This window comes from Cardiocondyla obscurior, linkage group LG04, assembly GCF_019399895.1.
Source record: "Cardiocondyla obscurior isolate alpha-2009 linkage group LG04, Cobs3.1, whole genome shotgun sequence".
NCBI lineage: Eukaryota > Metazoa > Arthropoda > Insecta > Hymenoptera > Formicidae > Cardiocondyla > Cardiocondyla obscurior.
The window spans coordinates 6,686,438-6,702,747 of record NC_091867.1 but is presented as its reverse complement, the minus strand read 5'-3'; the positions used below and the strand labels follow the sequence as shown (position 1 = coordinate 6,702,747).

Below are 16,310 nucleotides of genomic sequence, written 5' to 3'. Positions count from 1 at the left end.
GTATTATTTAATACTTTCACGTTAGGTGCATCAAGCCTTAGCTCGCAGCTACCTAAAAGCAATCTTTTTGTTTTTCTTTTCATCGAGTAGGAATCGTTCAAGGAAAGTCATTAAAACGTACTTCAGACGTGAGAAAAGTAGTAGGCAGTTATGATATACAGTTCCGGGATTGAAGGCAGGGGGAAAAAAAAAAAAAGGGATTTCACAAGACTGGACCCGTATTCGTTAACAGCGGGTCGGCATATCTAACGGCAACAACTTTCTCGTTGCTGTGCCGAAAAGTATAAGCCCACGTGCCACTTGGAGAAAGGAGGCCATCCAAATGTCAGCCCTGCATGGCGGTGTCTCGAATACATCTCGCGCGTAGGGTAAAAGTTTTGACAATAAAAGTTGTCTCGATACAGTCGAACCGTGCGCGGCGAATAGTACCCCGGATAGGAAAAGATTCGGCATGCCTCTTTACGCGAAGCCCAATTGAATACACCGGACGTGCGAACGAAACGGTGATTCCGCGCGACGTCAGTCTGCTTGAGAATAAAATGTATGTATTATAAGTCGGCGAAAAAAAAGGAAAAAAAAGAAGAAGAAAAAAAAAACGAAACTTGTTTCGTGCGAGACTTCCTACTCGGTAACGAAAGATTAGCTTTTGCAGCTCCTTCCTGTCGCTCCATATCGCTGGAAAGCGGTGCGAGCAGTTGTGCGCATTTCCTTCATTAATTATCAAACGTGAGTAAACGTGGAAAACGACTAGCAAGAAGTAGGATAATGCAGATATGGAACGCGGAAAATCATCATTGTGAATTTCCGCGTTTTATTTCGTAAAGTGAGCAAATAATCGCCGAGACCTTTGACAAATCGTAGTTCTCGGTCTATAATTCTCGATACCCCTGCGACAAGCTGAGCGAAATCGTAATACGCGCACGATATTAATACAATATAACGTGCAAGATTATATCTCCCCTCGCAAAGTTTCGCACTGCACTTTTTCGACTTGAGCAATGATTGTGAATATCCGGAAAGTGGAAAGTCTTGGCATAGCTACGCTTTCAGCGGCCGATAGTATCCTCGATTTCGACTGTTCCCACGTGCGAAGACTATGACCGTCATTTGCATTTCTGGATTCGTTGAGAAATAGAGAGAGAGTTTCGCTTTTCATTAATTCAAATGACTCTTAATTATTAGTAATCGTTCAGTGTGTCACTCAATTATGCCAAGCGAGTTTGAATTTCGAGAATTGGGCGTGAGTAAAAAGGGATACGTTAAATTAAGCAGGCACAGTAAAACGCTAAGCAGCGAATTCATTACCATTTTTATTTCTTTCGACAAAGAGAAAATTCGAATTTGCAAAAAAAAAAGTCTCCCTGCCCTGTAATAATTCCCTGAAATATTTCACCGTTTCTAAAAGGCTCTGTCGTATTACAAATTATCTGTCTAGCAAGCTTGATCGAAGTAGGAAGTCGCGTGCCGCATGACTTTCACTTTCACCGAAATAACGGGGACGCAGGAACGATTGCGTATATCCGCGGGCATATGTCTCATACGAACACGCACGTACGTATGCTCCTCTGACGGTTCGCCTTTCTCTCGTAAACAGCGCGACCCTTTCTTTCTCTCGTTCTTTATTTGTTCCTTTTTCCTGTGCGAAAAGAGAAACTCGTCTTTAAATTACTTTTCGAACGCATGCTATTGAAGGAAGGGTTCGGGGGCAAACAAAGCCCTTTCGCTCGCAGCAAGTTTAACTTAAAGTCGTCCGAGAAATTAAAATTTTCCTCGCGCATATAAACGATAAAATTAAACTTGTAACGTTAGATCGCGAATTGGTAAAAATGTTACCGTTTCGATGGGACGGTCTTTTGCGCTTTGAAGCTTTTTATCTCGTTTCGACCGGTCTATTTAAAGACCGTTTAGATAATAACGAATAATGACACGTGCATAAGTTCCATACATTATACACCTGTACGCGTGCATACACGCGTGCGAGTAAATTTAACGAATTCGTTCTTCTCTAGCTCGTTTGTCCAGTTCTCACGTATAAAGGAATCATAGTACCTTCGGGTTCTCGCATAGAAATAACGCGCGCGGCTTGTAATAACGATTAATAGACGGGATTAGCAGTGGATTTCCTCTCTTGTCGATTAATATATCATCTATAAAAAAAAGAAAAAGAATCCTGAACTAATGCGACGCGACAGTTGAAAAGATTATGCGGATATATACCCGTTGCAGTGCTTTTATTACTTTTACAAATAATGAATTTAAAATCCAAATATTAAAAAAAGATTTACCATTCGTGAGTCGCATATCAATTTGTATTTTGTTTCTTTAAATCAATTAATTTTTTTTTTATTGTGCGTCCTTTTATCACGTAATTATTTCGGTTAAATTTTAACGCGTCGCGATCGATGGATTTTTGTTACAATATAATAACAGAATTGGCAGCGTTATATTCATCGAGATCGACACGTGGAACGTACCGCACGCCGCGAAACCTTGGGACACCGCTCGGCCGAGAATTTATCATTGATTTATGAAGTGCGCCAGAACTAGTTTTAGCTCGAGCAGGTTGAAACACCGTTTCTGTTAACCAACTGCGCGTCCAACGATCACGGTAATATTAGCCGGTTAATGAGATCAAATCCCTCATTGATTACTACCACGTTCGTGAAAAGGCAGCGCACGCGAATTCGAATTTAATATTCATTCATACGTCGCGTGTCTCTCTGCACTATTTCGTAGCATTTCTAATATATTTTTTTATATACGCGTATACGAGTATGATTTTAATGTCCAACTAATAATTAATTCTTATGGTTACGTTTACGTTTACTGCTCTGAGAAATTATACTCGTTCAGATGCCAAGGGATTTTAATGCATATTACTGTTATAACGTGCAAGAATTAGTTAATTCCGTCTATTAACGTCACGTCATTTTATCGATCACATTATATTCGAGTCGCTCGAAGAGAGATATCCGGCCAAATCTAATTTTCTATACGAGCAAAAGGTAGCAAAAATGGATAAAATTTTTTATGACTCTCTTGTGATTTTATTACATTAAGAAAGTTGTGATTCCCAAGCAAAGATCGCACGTTAAATCCGCAATTTACGAAACTGCAATTGGCGTTTTCCTATTTACGCGGCAATTTGTATTATAAATCATATCCTACTTTGCTCGTTTAAGTAATTATCGGTAAAGAATTGGTTTATTTATTACGAAGCCATTCAATTTTCTGTGCCTTGCAAAATTCAAGTATTTAAGAGCAATTACGGTAATTCGCGTTGCCTGTATTAACGTTATCGGCGGTATTTACGTCGAACAAGATCGTCTTTTTTAATCGCGACGTTTTTTTTAGCGCCAAACGGGTAGATCCCTCGATCGTTATCGTATAGAATATTCTTCGATTCTAAGAGTCGATCGTCATCGAGTTGCCATTTTTTTTCGTCCCCTTGGTACAGGAGCTAATATATCTTCACATCGACCGCAGCGACGGAACCGGTTATCTACTTGTTTATTCTTACGTATCTAGGAAGTTTTAAAAGTTTTTTTTTTATTTCGACGATTTCGCTTTCATATTTATTTATACTTCGCCACGAGAATTATAATTTAATATCGTAAAGTCGCTTTTTTTTTAATCTTCAGATTCTTGTTTGTTCTCATTTATCGGACGTACAACACGTCTTCGCAGATTAAAGATGACTGAAAAAGTTAAGAACAAGCGCCCCTCGTTATCGCGAGATTATTCGCGGCATAATTAACGACGTTATAACTCAATCCCGCGGAGCTCGGGTCCTTTCGCATTTCGGTGCCTGCGGACTTATATTATAAACCATCCCGCGACGTGAGATGCGCAGACAATTATGCGTTTCGCGACAAAGTTCCACGGGCAATAACGAGAGCCACTTGCGGAAAGCGCGGAGGTGTCTATTCCTGAGAATGGCACGTGATTACTTTCTCCGACAGCCTGCACGGAGTGCTGGACATTCGTCGACGATGCCAGCGACGATGACGACGACGCAACGATGACGACGTAGTCGTGCGCAACGCCAGCTGTCTTCCGGGTTTGAGACTGAATAGCCAGGTTTCCGCGGCGCAGATTTGCGCGATAGAAACAGCCTCGCGAGACGTCGGCGAGTGAGATCGAGGGACTTTTCCCGCGCGTGACGGCACACGTGAAAATTGCAATCGCGAAATTGCAAACTACCAGCTGGGATTTTTGACTCGGCGGACTCGAATTAACTCGTAGCGTAAAGTTCACGTTAAATTGTTTAGTTAAACGAATAATTAAATTCGGGAACTCTGTCAGGGGCGAGGAGTGTGTTCCATTAGAATTGGATCAAGTACTTTCGTATCTTTTTATTCCGATCTATTTTCTTCATATGTTTGCCATGTGGAATAATTAACACTTTACAGTCCGATTACACATTACATTCCAAATGACTATCGATCGGATAATTATCGAAAGGCAATCTTTAACCTTACTGACCTGCTCGGGAATGTAACCTTGAACGATTGAATAATAACGGGATTTCATGTATATATTTTGCATTGATAGGACCCAACATTCAGATTATGGCCATCATAATTAAGATTCTGCGAATTTTCGAGTATGCACGTTACAATGAAACGTTAACCGATACGGCGATTGAGATATTAGTATTACATCTGGAAATAGAGTGTACCAAAAAAAAAAGAAATAAGAAAATGTTATCAAAGGGGTCTCGGACGAGGTAATCACGTCGTCAGTGTCGGGTCGCCTGTAAATCGTTCGATTTACATACTCTTTACTCTCTTTATCGTGAACATTTGATTATGTTGAATCCACACGTGCAACTGCTATGTAAAAAAAAAAAAAAAAAAAAAAATTACGTATTATATTAATCATGTTTAGCAATTTGACTTGAATTCGGCTCATTGTCCGATGGTCCGCAACATTTTGCATTTCTTTTCTGTTTTCACAGCGATTCGAGAAAAACAGTTTCTTCTTCTCCTAATTATACCGAGGAATATTAATAATTGTAATTAAATGCAGAATTGCAAATAGTTGTCGTTGCACTTTTCTATTCCAATATATCAATATTCGGAAAAAAAAATTGCAATTCTGCATGTATATTAGAGCTCGCTGGTCAATTATTAAATATCAGTAATGGAATGATAATTGTTAGCCAATTACATAAATTCCCGGAAATTTGAGTAACCGGATTTCTATTATATTTTTATCCGCGAGTATAGCCATGGTACAGTAGCGAACTTTGAGATCTTTCCAGTTAAATTTCTCGCAGTTTGTCGCAATATTGTTGCACAAATGTAAAGAAGGTTTGCATAACGCACTTTCTCTGTTCCGTTGAAAAAATTATTTGTTATCTCGGCAGTGACATATGGTACCAGTGTAATTATTATCTACCGCGTAGTTAACACTCGACTAATCGCAAGCCCATCGAAGGCCATTTTTATCCGTGTGATTGGATTAACAATTAATAATGACGATTAATAATCAACGAATCCCGATGAAATTATTAAAACTATTATATGTAGTAAGCAATACGTAAACGTATGCACTGACGTAATACGATCGACTTTACATGCAACCAGACTTAACTTCGCAGGTGAAACTTACCTGGAAGAAGATAAGAACGATTCGTCAGTTGTTAGCTATTAGTCAGTTAATGCTAAAACGAATACGCACTCGCTTTTCGTTCTATCGCGATAATTTGCTTCGATTCGGACACGATAAAGATTAGAGAAGAAAGTATATCACGTGCGCGTGTACTTGCAGCGTGTCTTGTAAAAATAATACATAAATAATTCGATAAGCGTGTATTTTTACGTATGAACGTATGTGAATAATTCAATATTCTAATCAACAAATGATTTTTCTGTTACAGGACTGTCTCCTAACGTTCGCCAGAGAGCCTCCTCAGGGATCAGGGGTAAGTGTTCTAATCCACTAATAATCGTCTCTAGCGATAGCGAGGTCGGCGAAATCGGATTTCGCGTATAGACTTCTTTAAAAGGCGGAGCACGTGGATTGCACTCGTGCTCTGAATACACTCCGCAACGTGCGCGTATTATTGTCCAACGGTATATACTAGCAAGTTGGGAAAAAAAAAAAATGTCTCACATGTGCACGCGTATTTACGTACACGCGCGCACGATTCACTTTGTAGTTTCATTTGTTTTTATCGGAATACGTGTACGAACGACACCGCGTGCTCGTGCGAGAAAACAGCACGGCAGACATCGTGCATAGAATCTTATACAGCAGCCGCGTGGCTATTGAAGAAAAAAAGCGAGTGTACACTTTCTCGCATATGTCCCAGACAATTTATAATTCCATTTTGCAAATAGTACATATTGATATTTAAAATTAGTTCTTGCGGGCTTTATTTTTCCCCTCGCGATTTTCTAGTATCTTTATTGCATCGTTATGAATATATTTGATTTATTTTTCACAAAAATTATGTGAAACTTTTTAAGTAGAATTTCAATTGGAACACATCAAGGTCGAGAGCGAGATATCTCGAGGTCGTAGGTCAGTGAGCGAGTTAACTCGGAAACTCCGCCCGTTATAGTCGGAGATGCGATTCAATATCGACGAGATTGTCTACTTTGCGTCATGGTTTAACCGGCTTTTACGTCTGATAATTCCTATGTAATCAGTTCGAGCGTTTAAAAGGCGTGTTAATATTCATAGTGTTAATATCCATAAACTAGATAGATCGATTATGATAAATAACGCGAATTCATTAAAAAAAAAATTTATCGAGTAAGAAAGCTAACAGGTTTCAAATAATTATTTTCAGAACGATAGTTATAAAAATTATAATTTCTCTCGAGAACATTTTTTTATTTTGATAAAAAAATCTAAAAATAATTATTAATTATCCAATATGTTATCGGAGGTTTTTAAAAATTTATAAAGACTCTTAAAATTTTGTTTTTTAATTTCTCTCGTATTTTATGCATTTTATGCATTCTAGTATGTGGATAACATATTAATATAGTTAGAGTGACTCTGGCGAAAAATATAATTTCGAGGTTCGAATTTGTCGCTATTACAATGACGTGATGCTAACAATAGAACGTTATATGCTGTGGGACTAGGTGAGGCTAGACTAACCCATCCTTCGCATTGTGCATCCTAAAACGCGATTCTAATCTATTGTGCTCAACAATCGCGGACATCGCGGATACGAGTATCACTCCGACAATCATCTAGTCAAAAGTTATATCGGTCACTAATTTGTATACCTAAATCAGCATACAGCTTTGAACGAAGTTCAACGAAAATAATTTACGCGAGCCAGTTTTTATATTAATTTCACACCTCTTATCTTGATACTTGTTATCAACAACTTATCCTAATCGTTGATTATTTAATAAATATTATATAATTATACAATCGAACAGTAACTTTGCAGCAAATATTTTTTTTTTTTTTTTTTAATGCTCCCAGTCACGACGTTAAAATTCCTAGCAATTATTTTTCTATTTTTACACGTTTTACCGGGAATAAATATCGTATCTAATTTGTTTGTGCAAGTAAATTTGTTACGCTTGATATGTAAAATGTAATGAATATGGAAACTGAATATATAAAACGAAGTAGAATAGAGCACGCTCGTTCTAATCCGACATTGGTGCGGCTCGGGAGCGTATGGAAATAAACAATAATAGTTTCTCCACGGAAATTTTCTACTTGCGCACGACAAAAGGAGATGAATAGGCGAGAAAAAGAAAGAATGAAGAACGCGAGCAGGAGTGAAACGAGCTGAGGACGTGGGAGGATGCAAATGCGAAAAGCCTTGAGTCGAATCCGCTGTAACTAGGATAGGTGCATAGATGAATTCACACGTTTACATACATGGAGACGGATGATTCACGCTCCATGTTCGATTAACCCGACCCGCCTAGTTAACAGATATGTTTCGCGATAAGCGACGCAGGTATAAGACGCTTCCCAACGACGCGATGACAGTCCATTACAAGTATACTTTGTTGCATCATTCATTATTTAAATTAGAACAATTAATTACGCAAATGCACATTTTTATTTTCTTTTTATTACCAAGGATGTTTTTTTTTTTTTTAATTTGTATATATATATTTTTTTTTCTTCTCTATACATCCTTTTATCTTCAACATCTTTTAAGATAGAAGTTTGAAACCTTTAGCGCCTTGTCGAAATACTATCGTTACTCGTGCGCGTTTTATCTTGAATTTTTTTATTTACACATCGTGGACGAACAAGCACGCTGATTCCGTGCTGATCGTCGTACAGTAGTCGCGGACCGAGTGTAGGCTGGCTAACGTAAGCAACAGGTGGGCGTTTCTACTGAATGGCGACTACTCCTTCTCCGCTGCCGCCGCTTCTGCAGTCGATTTTTCAAATGATATATGCGCGCGTTACCAACTTCGATTCGCGATCATTAGCTATGAAAAGTCATTTTTAATTTCTGCCCACACGGCCGGTGGGAAATAATATCTCGGGAGAGGATTTACGCGCCGACGGTACGTTTTTATCGATCTATCGTTCTCGCTTTGGTGCGGCGTGTCCCGACCATGCGCGTAGCCTACCGTTCATGTAAACGTGATGCTGCCTCCATAAGTGCTGATACTGCGACCACCTGGAACTGGTGCTGTCTTCGTGAATAGGCGGAAGCGGCGGGTGGACCTGATGACCGTGGGAGGTCGGCGGCAGGGGTGGCGGTGGCGGCTGTTGGGATTGCGGCTGCTGATGAGCCGGCGCGACCACGATGTGCGGATGCTGCGGCGGCTGCACCGGCTGCTGCTGGTGCTGGGGCTGAGGATGGTGCGCCTGGGCGTGCAGCACCCCAGCTGGTACCGGCGGTGGCGCCAATTGCTGATACTCCATAGCGCAGCTCATCCGATTGTCTCACGCGCGCATTTAATTACTCCGGCGGTATCTCTGCGGCGCGCCCCCCCGCGCCCCCGTAATGTCCAGCGCGACGAGTCCTCACCGAGGTTCCTTTCACTCGCGATGAGACGGACGACGCATTCGCGACGCGAGGAGCCAACGCGATGTCGTCGACGGAATAATATCACTTGGATCTCTATCACCGTCCGTGGATCACCGAGGCTGACCGCCCGCTCTCGAGTGAACTCGGCTCCAGAGCCAAACGCGGCGAGTTGCGGCGAGCATACGATTATTTTTGGATGCCGGAGGCGGGAATCTTCGTGAGAACGCCCGTGGAGTTTGTCTTATAGATCAGCCGTGGAATTTTTCGTAATCGCTTAGTTCTTCGCTTGGTAGAGATCTCGGCGGGTAACCCCGCGCGGATCGCTATCTCTTCGACCACGTGTTCGCTGCTAATCTTCTCGCGTCATCGTCAGCTCGTTGATACCGGCAGGGCGATTCGATGTTGAATTCCCATTGATAATACACTCACTTAGCAGGCTCGGGACGTATCGTGATTCACTGAAAATTTAATACGAAAACGGGAGGAACACTTGGACGAGTCTTGAAGCTGGCGTGTTCGCGTGCTCGCGAAGGGTGACACTACTCCGTAGTCGCGAATCGCGAGGATCTCAGGTTCAAAGAGAGTCCGGTAGCGCGATTAAACCGCGAGCGCTGAGAGTAGCACAGTGTCGACTGTCAAAATCGCCTCTCGTCAGCGTCTATCCGTCGGCGTCGTGTGCCGATTGGAGCACCATCGTTGCCGGAAGCGGCGCTCCTATTGGTCCCACTCCATGCCCGGCGAGTGGAGGCAGGGCACGGACGATGTGCCTCGACGTTGCGTCGTCCTGGAGGTGAGCGTAGAGAGATAGCACGAGGAAGGACGGAGCGAGGAAGACGGAGGTACAGGCGTCCGGGTGAGCGTAGACGGTAGGAAAGAGAGAGGCAGAGGGTGGTACAGGAAAGGGAGAGGGAGAAAGAGAGAGGAAGAGGTTGGAGTAAAAGAGAGAAGAGAAGAGAAGAGAGAGATAGAGAAAAAGAGAACTCGCGTGCGTGTCTCGAACGTGTGGCGTCCGGAAAGACACTGTGAATCGCAAAGCGCCACGCCGTTCAAGAGGCTCTTTCCCTCTTTATCGTGCCCGCCGATACTCCGTCTTGCTCTCCTCCACCCCAACATCCGCTTTTTCCCGCCCCCACCTCCCACTATACGTCTGAAACCTGACCCCACTCGCCGTGCAAAAGCGCGAGCGCACACACCCGCCGTGCGCTGCTGCGGTTTCTTCCTTCTTCGCTTCGCCGACGATGTCTCTCCTTCCTATACGTATACGCCAGCGAGCACCGGCTCTATCGGTGTCCCTGTTCAGTTTCTAGGATCCAGGCCTGGTTTTCTTCTTCCCGCTCGGAGAACGCCACCGTTCCTCTAATCTACCTGTTCTGCCCGCCTGTCTGCGCGCTCTGGCTGATCACGCCGCACTTTTTCACTTGTCCCGTCCGTGGCTCACCTTTCGTCTCTACTTACTTTATCACCACTCTCGATACCTGTAGCTAGACCGTCGAGCGCCGCGGAGCAAAGTGAGATCTTTTATTCGCGATTTAATTGTTACGCTTCGAGCGCCTTGAATTTTTCGTTTTCACTCTCCGTTTTCAATTATGCAGACCCGGACGTACTCCTTTTTCCGGTTTCGTTCCCGCGATCTTCGTTCCTCCAAGTTCTCGGGCTACCTTATTTAGAAAGACGCCCGGATATTTAAACGTCCGATTATTTATCGATAAACATCGGGACGCATCTCGACTTTAAGCTTTAGTGTCGTCCTCGTTCCTATCGCGTACGGTAGAAGAGGAAACTGTATCCCCCACCAAGTAATGCACCTCTCTCCGCCAGACTGAAACGCTATCTCCTTGTCTCGCCCCGACTGTGGTATTTAGCCACTTTCGATTTTACTTAGCGAAGGAGCGCAGGCATGCTCCGTTATCGTTAATTTCAGAAATTGGTCAATTGAAACACGCCTGAGGAAGTGTGTCATTCTATATATAACGAGGCCACTCACTTTTCAATTTTCGTCCGCCCGTTTAACTTTTCACGCATTTCAATGCCGATAAAAATAGAAACTCTCTTATTTCCGGATTATACAGCCAGTCAATTTATGTTATTAGAGTAGCCCACTTTGTTATTGTTCGGAACGACCGTGGTCCAACCAATTTCTTTTTTTTTTATCTCTCTCTCTCTCTCTCTCTCTCTCTCTCTCTCTCTCTCTCTCTCTCTTTTTATTAGATCATTAAAGTTCATCACATGATATGAGATGATGTATAGAGTTAATTGCGAAGTACTTTGGATGATGCAACAAAGTGAATTCTTTATGTAGGCTTGACGAATTATTCTCAATAACGAAAAGAATTTTTTTTTTAATTTGATTAACAGTTAACTTAATATCCAAATTTAATGTAGCGAGCGAAGACAAAGATGTTCGGTGGCGGCCATTATAACACGCGAAAGCGCGTCTCGCTTTGGGTCAGGGCCATCAGGGTCGGGCGTTCGTGGGCAGGATCCAAAAAAAATCCCGCTATCTCAGTTATACCTTCGACGAACGCGGAAGCGTCGAAGTTAGCCCGTGGTTTAGTGTAGTTTGGAGAAATACGGCGATAAATAAAAACAACTATGAAGTAAAAAAGAAAAATAAAGAAGAAAATTAATAATCTAAAACGAGAGGCAGTTGTGAATAATAACGCTTAATTATAATATATATTTATCTACGTTAAAAATCTGTAGAAAGTTTCCTTTTACGTGAAAATTTATCAGGAAATATCAGAAAACACTTCGCACGAAAAAAAAAAAAAAGAACTTTCTCGTTTTTTTTAAAGCAAATAAATCTTTTTTGATATTTTAAGGTTTCCATAGAAAACGAAAAATTATAATTTTAAATGCCGAAATAATTACTTTCGGCGTTTTATATTTATTTAAAGTACAGTTTGTCGGTTAATCGTAGGTCGCAGTTATTCTCCCTTCGTGACGATCGTATGCCACACGAGTAAAGAAAAAAGAGAGTGCGGGAGGGCTCGACATAAGTTACGTAGTGAAGGCATGAAGCTCTGAATCACCAGAACCGGTCCGGTAGACGCCGATGCCTGTTGTGCGAATGCGGAAACCACGAGAGACCTGCGGACTCTCGCGAGTCACGGAAGGATTCCTTTCTCCTCTTTGCTCAGTATACTTCTTTTTATATCGCCTGCTACGTTTTTAGTTCCCTCGTTCTTTCTCTCCTCCCCAATTTTTTTTTTTCTGTTTTTTAATTCCCTTTTATTTTGAAAAGATTCGTCAGGTATTTGTCCGGTATTTTTGACCAAAATTTTGCTCAACTTAATTGCACGCGAATATATTTTTAATATTGAATATTTTATATTGCGTTCTTGAAAGTGAAATATTTGCAGTATCATTGCAGTTACGATATAAAATTAAAAAGAATGAAATTTTATCCTAAACGTAACAACATTAGAAATTTTTATTTATAATTGTTACTATAATTATAGTACAAAAATTGAAATAATTCTATCGACAATTAATTTATTATTAAATTTTTCTTTTTTTTTTTTTTCTTTATTTTTCTTTAATCCGAAAAAATATTTTTAACGTCGTTTGCGCGTAAAATAGATTGAACGCCGTTCCGGATTTGCGTTCTATTAGCTCGAGAGATCTTAATGCGAGCAAAGATGCCACAACTTTCCGGCTAAAGGTCGGTCGAGAACTGAAACGGGTATCGAGCAACCTGTTGATTCTGGACCCTTTCACTCCCATCTCTGATTCGTGTTAGGCAAAAGGTAGATGATGCCATTGATTTTATCGCAGTATAATGCGATATTATCTGCTCGTGTATTTCGTAACCAGTTCATTATTTCGCGCGGTTGAAATTATCTGTTTCAATTTTCCGAAATTAGTCGTGCAGCGAATTTTTAGTCCGCGCTCAATAACAAGACACAGGGCGGAAACCAATTCGAGGTCCGGCAGTTTTCGGTCCGAATCTTGATAGCCGGTAGTTTCGCAATCTGGAAGCAACGGATCGGATCAGAATGTCGGAACCGGTCGCTTTAGGACCGGGCCAGATGTGAAAACGAAACTTTCGGCGACTTACTTTCACCTAGACGTGCATTCCCTCCTTCTCGCCATTATCGCAGAATCGGGTGTGGATCGCCTTGCCTTCTTGGCTCGGTTCTTTACGGAGGACGCCTCTTTTCGCGAATGCGGATAATAATTCAGCCGCGAAGAGCGGAATGCGTGAAAATACAGTTTCTTCTTCGAGCCGCATTGGCCAAATTATTTTACGCACTACCGTTGATAGCATCAAAATTTATGCAATAAACAGCGCAGAAGGAAGCACAAGAAAGATTTGATTTTCCTGCGTTTGATAAACTTGAATTTCCGATCGAGAATAACTGGAAAAAATTTTATCGTACGTGAATCATAAATATAGAGCGATAAATCAAATCAGTCTTATGAAAAATTTATTATTATAATATATTGACATCACGAGTGTAGCGATAAATATTTTTTCCACGTTCATCATTTTTACTGCTTATAAAAATACCGTATAAATTTTTATTTCCTTGCATTTATTTTAATACTTAAATTATTGATCTGAAAATTTACCGTTCATACCATTTACGACATAAATCTCTCTACTAGATAAAGTAATATAAACGTAATTAATTATACTTCTAATAGTACAGATATCATCTACATCGCGCGTATATTTGCATTAATAATCGTTGAAAAAAAAAAAAAATTATTTATTTTTCTTCTTCATCGATTTCTGTCACCTCGATATTTCTTACTTGCGTGTCGCACGTGAAGCAGAGCCTGCATTAGATAACCGTTCTTAAGACCGTCGCGTCTAACGCGCGGCGATAGCCTCCATCCCTACAGCTGATTCGCGAAGAGCGAAAACTAAGAAGTTTGCCTGTCGAGCGCTTGCGGTGCAAATCGTGAACCTGGAAGCGGCAGCGCGTTTATTAATTATTACCTTTCGGTAAATACCGTTCGCGGGACTTTCGTTCGCGACCTTTCGCACACGCGGATTCAACGTGCATGACAGGGACCCGAATGAATCCCGGCAATAACTTTGCATCCGACACCACCACAAACTCTCGACTGCCAACTGCACGTCTACGTAAGTCAACACGTACTCATTATCGTTCGAATTGATTGCCAAGACGCGAAGTTTAGCCGGGACCGACGTTCGATAGAACGTTCATCTCTCAGAGACTTCCGTAATCGTTTCCCAATATGCTTGTGTGCTGTTTTCCCAAAGTAATCCCTTTTTCCTGGAAGGTATATTAAAATTTAGAATGACTTGAAAAGTTCTCGTTTAACTAATTTAATTCGTCAGACTTTTGAGGCATATTAAACGTGTAATCTGAAGACCTCTCCTCTCGCATTCTACACGCAGATGGAGAAGAGGCACCAAACTTATCGTTTTCTCACAGTCGGCACTCTCACTGTTGAAAATAAAATTGTGATTGAATTATCACTGACGGTTTCGTTAATGCACGTGATCCCGCGAATCAACATCTGATCGTTTAAACTGCTTAATCTTTTTATTTGTTAATTCAACGGATCCCGGCACGTGCTCTCGGCACGTCGTCGTCTTCGGGAAGCGTAGCAGAGGCGCATTGAAATTACACGCGTATCTTTTATAATCTTTTTTGACATAAATGTTCCGCGATGCCGCTAACATCTGCTCGTCAGCTGTTAATTGAGCTAAGCTAGAAGTTGTCAGATCAAAAGGGAGTTCAAACACGTATAAGATTCTACATGCATGATGTCGAGAAGGAGACCCGGGCGTGCAATTGCAAAAAATTGCGCGGTATTTAATATAATAATTTATTGGAGCAATTATGATCAGTAACGCGGGGTGACGTAGATTTAACCTATCACCATGACAGACTTTCGCTAATTAATAAAATGTGAATAATAGTACTAGTCGAATAAAAATTATCTGGATTATATTTTTTTTCTATATTTATGAATATTTAAAAGGAGTATTTCAATCACGGACAAATACGTAAAGTATTTTAATGCAATCGGGATAAAAACGTTGAAGAAAAAGCACGACAGCATATAAAATATCTGAGCCAAGGCCATTCTGATTAATTATATTTTTCACTAAACGTATCGATAATAATTTTGATCCGATACACTCGATTAAAATCAGAAAGCTCAATAAAAAAAAAGAAAAAAATCTCGTGAATTTGAGCGAAATAAATATTCTTCCATGAAAACATCACAATCGGACACTTGATATGAATTCAAACAAGCGTATAATTCTCCCCCGTCGAAAAATGTACATCATCGAGAATATTGCAGTCGGCATTTTATCGGTTTTTCGTTCGAAGATATATTTAAATTCGTTCTTCTTTCTGTACAACACCGGTCAATTATCTGACGCAGCCTCCGGTAGTAATTGACGCTCAACAATTGCAGATTGTTAGGAATAGTTGGCGCACGAAGAGGAAAGTACCGTGATAATTCTGGAAGCAATGCGAATCGTTCACGCACGGAAATCGGTATTTGTGCAACGGTACATTTATGCGCCGTTTTTCCCCGCTAAGTCAGGCGGGGAACAAACGCATTGTTTACCCGTCACCGGCACGCATTTAATTAAAGCCCTTTGTTAAACGCAGCATCCGCGCCAGAATTCGGTCGTAATCGTCGAGATGAACTTCACGGGAAAAGGCGGGAGTGTCACGCGATGTCGACACGCAATATTAATTTTTCATAGACATGTAGGATGAACTGTCTTAGGGTTACGTAATCGTACATGATCGTAAATTTTTTTTTTCTCCTTTTTTTCGACTGCCTCGAGAAATTGTCTCGTATGCAAGAGATAATGTATCAGAAATAGACGCATCAGCGGTTTTATGTGTCACGAGATTTGCTCTCCTAACTCGTTGATAATGATTCGTTTAAAAAAAAATTAAATCAAGTTTAAACAAAATATTATATATTGATAATTATTTGTCTTTCACAACTTGAAAACGCCATAACGAATAAGTAATATTTTAAACGTATGCATGAAATTTTCTTCATTCGCTTCGTGACTATCGTAACGTAAGTGGATACGAAGACATGACAGGATGTGACATCACAAGGCCGGGCGACTCTTCACATATATGCCGCTTTTCTCCCACCCTTCCTGTTCGCGTTTCTCGCGAAATATCGCATACACGTCGATTGAATGCCATTGCATATACCAGTATAATGATAATTTGCCTGTGCATCCGCCGTTCTAACTGCCCGATATATCTGTTCAGTCTTTGAAATTTTCATCCATTTGCACCGCGTCAGTTCTTTCGTTGTTTCGTCTTTCTAATTTTATTTTCAGTCTTTAATCTTTATAAGGTTT

General features: G+C 40.9%; 1 protein-coding gene across 8 annotated transcripts in view; it reads right to left on the bottom strand.

Moving 5' to 3' along the window:
• The window catches only part of LOC139101494 (thyrotroph embryonic factor), a 62,687-nt gene that overhangs the window by 20,688 nt on the left and 25,689 nt on the right, over positions 1–16,310 (bottom strand). The window contains exon 1 of one of the 8 annotated variants that reach the window (XM_070654669.1): positions 8,577–10,091. The exons of 6 other annotated variants lie outside the window; for them this stretch is intronic. In XM_070654669.1, the coding sequence (XP_070510770.1) occupies positions 8,577–8,886 (310 nt within the window). In that variant the 5' untranslated portion in view covers positions 8,887–10,091. Of the gene's footprint in view, positions 1–8,576; positions 10,092–16,310 lie in introns of those variants that run through there. One more of the 8 variants, XM_070654670.1, reaches the window with a different exon arrangement.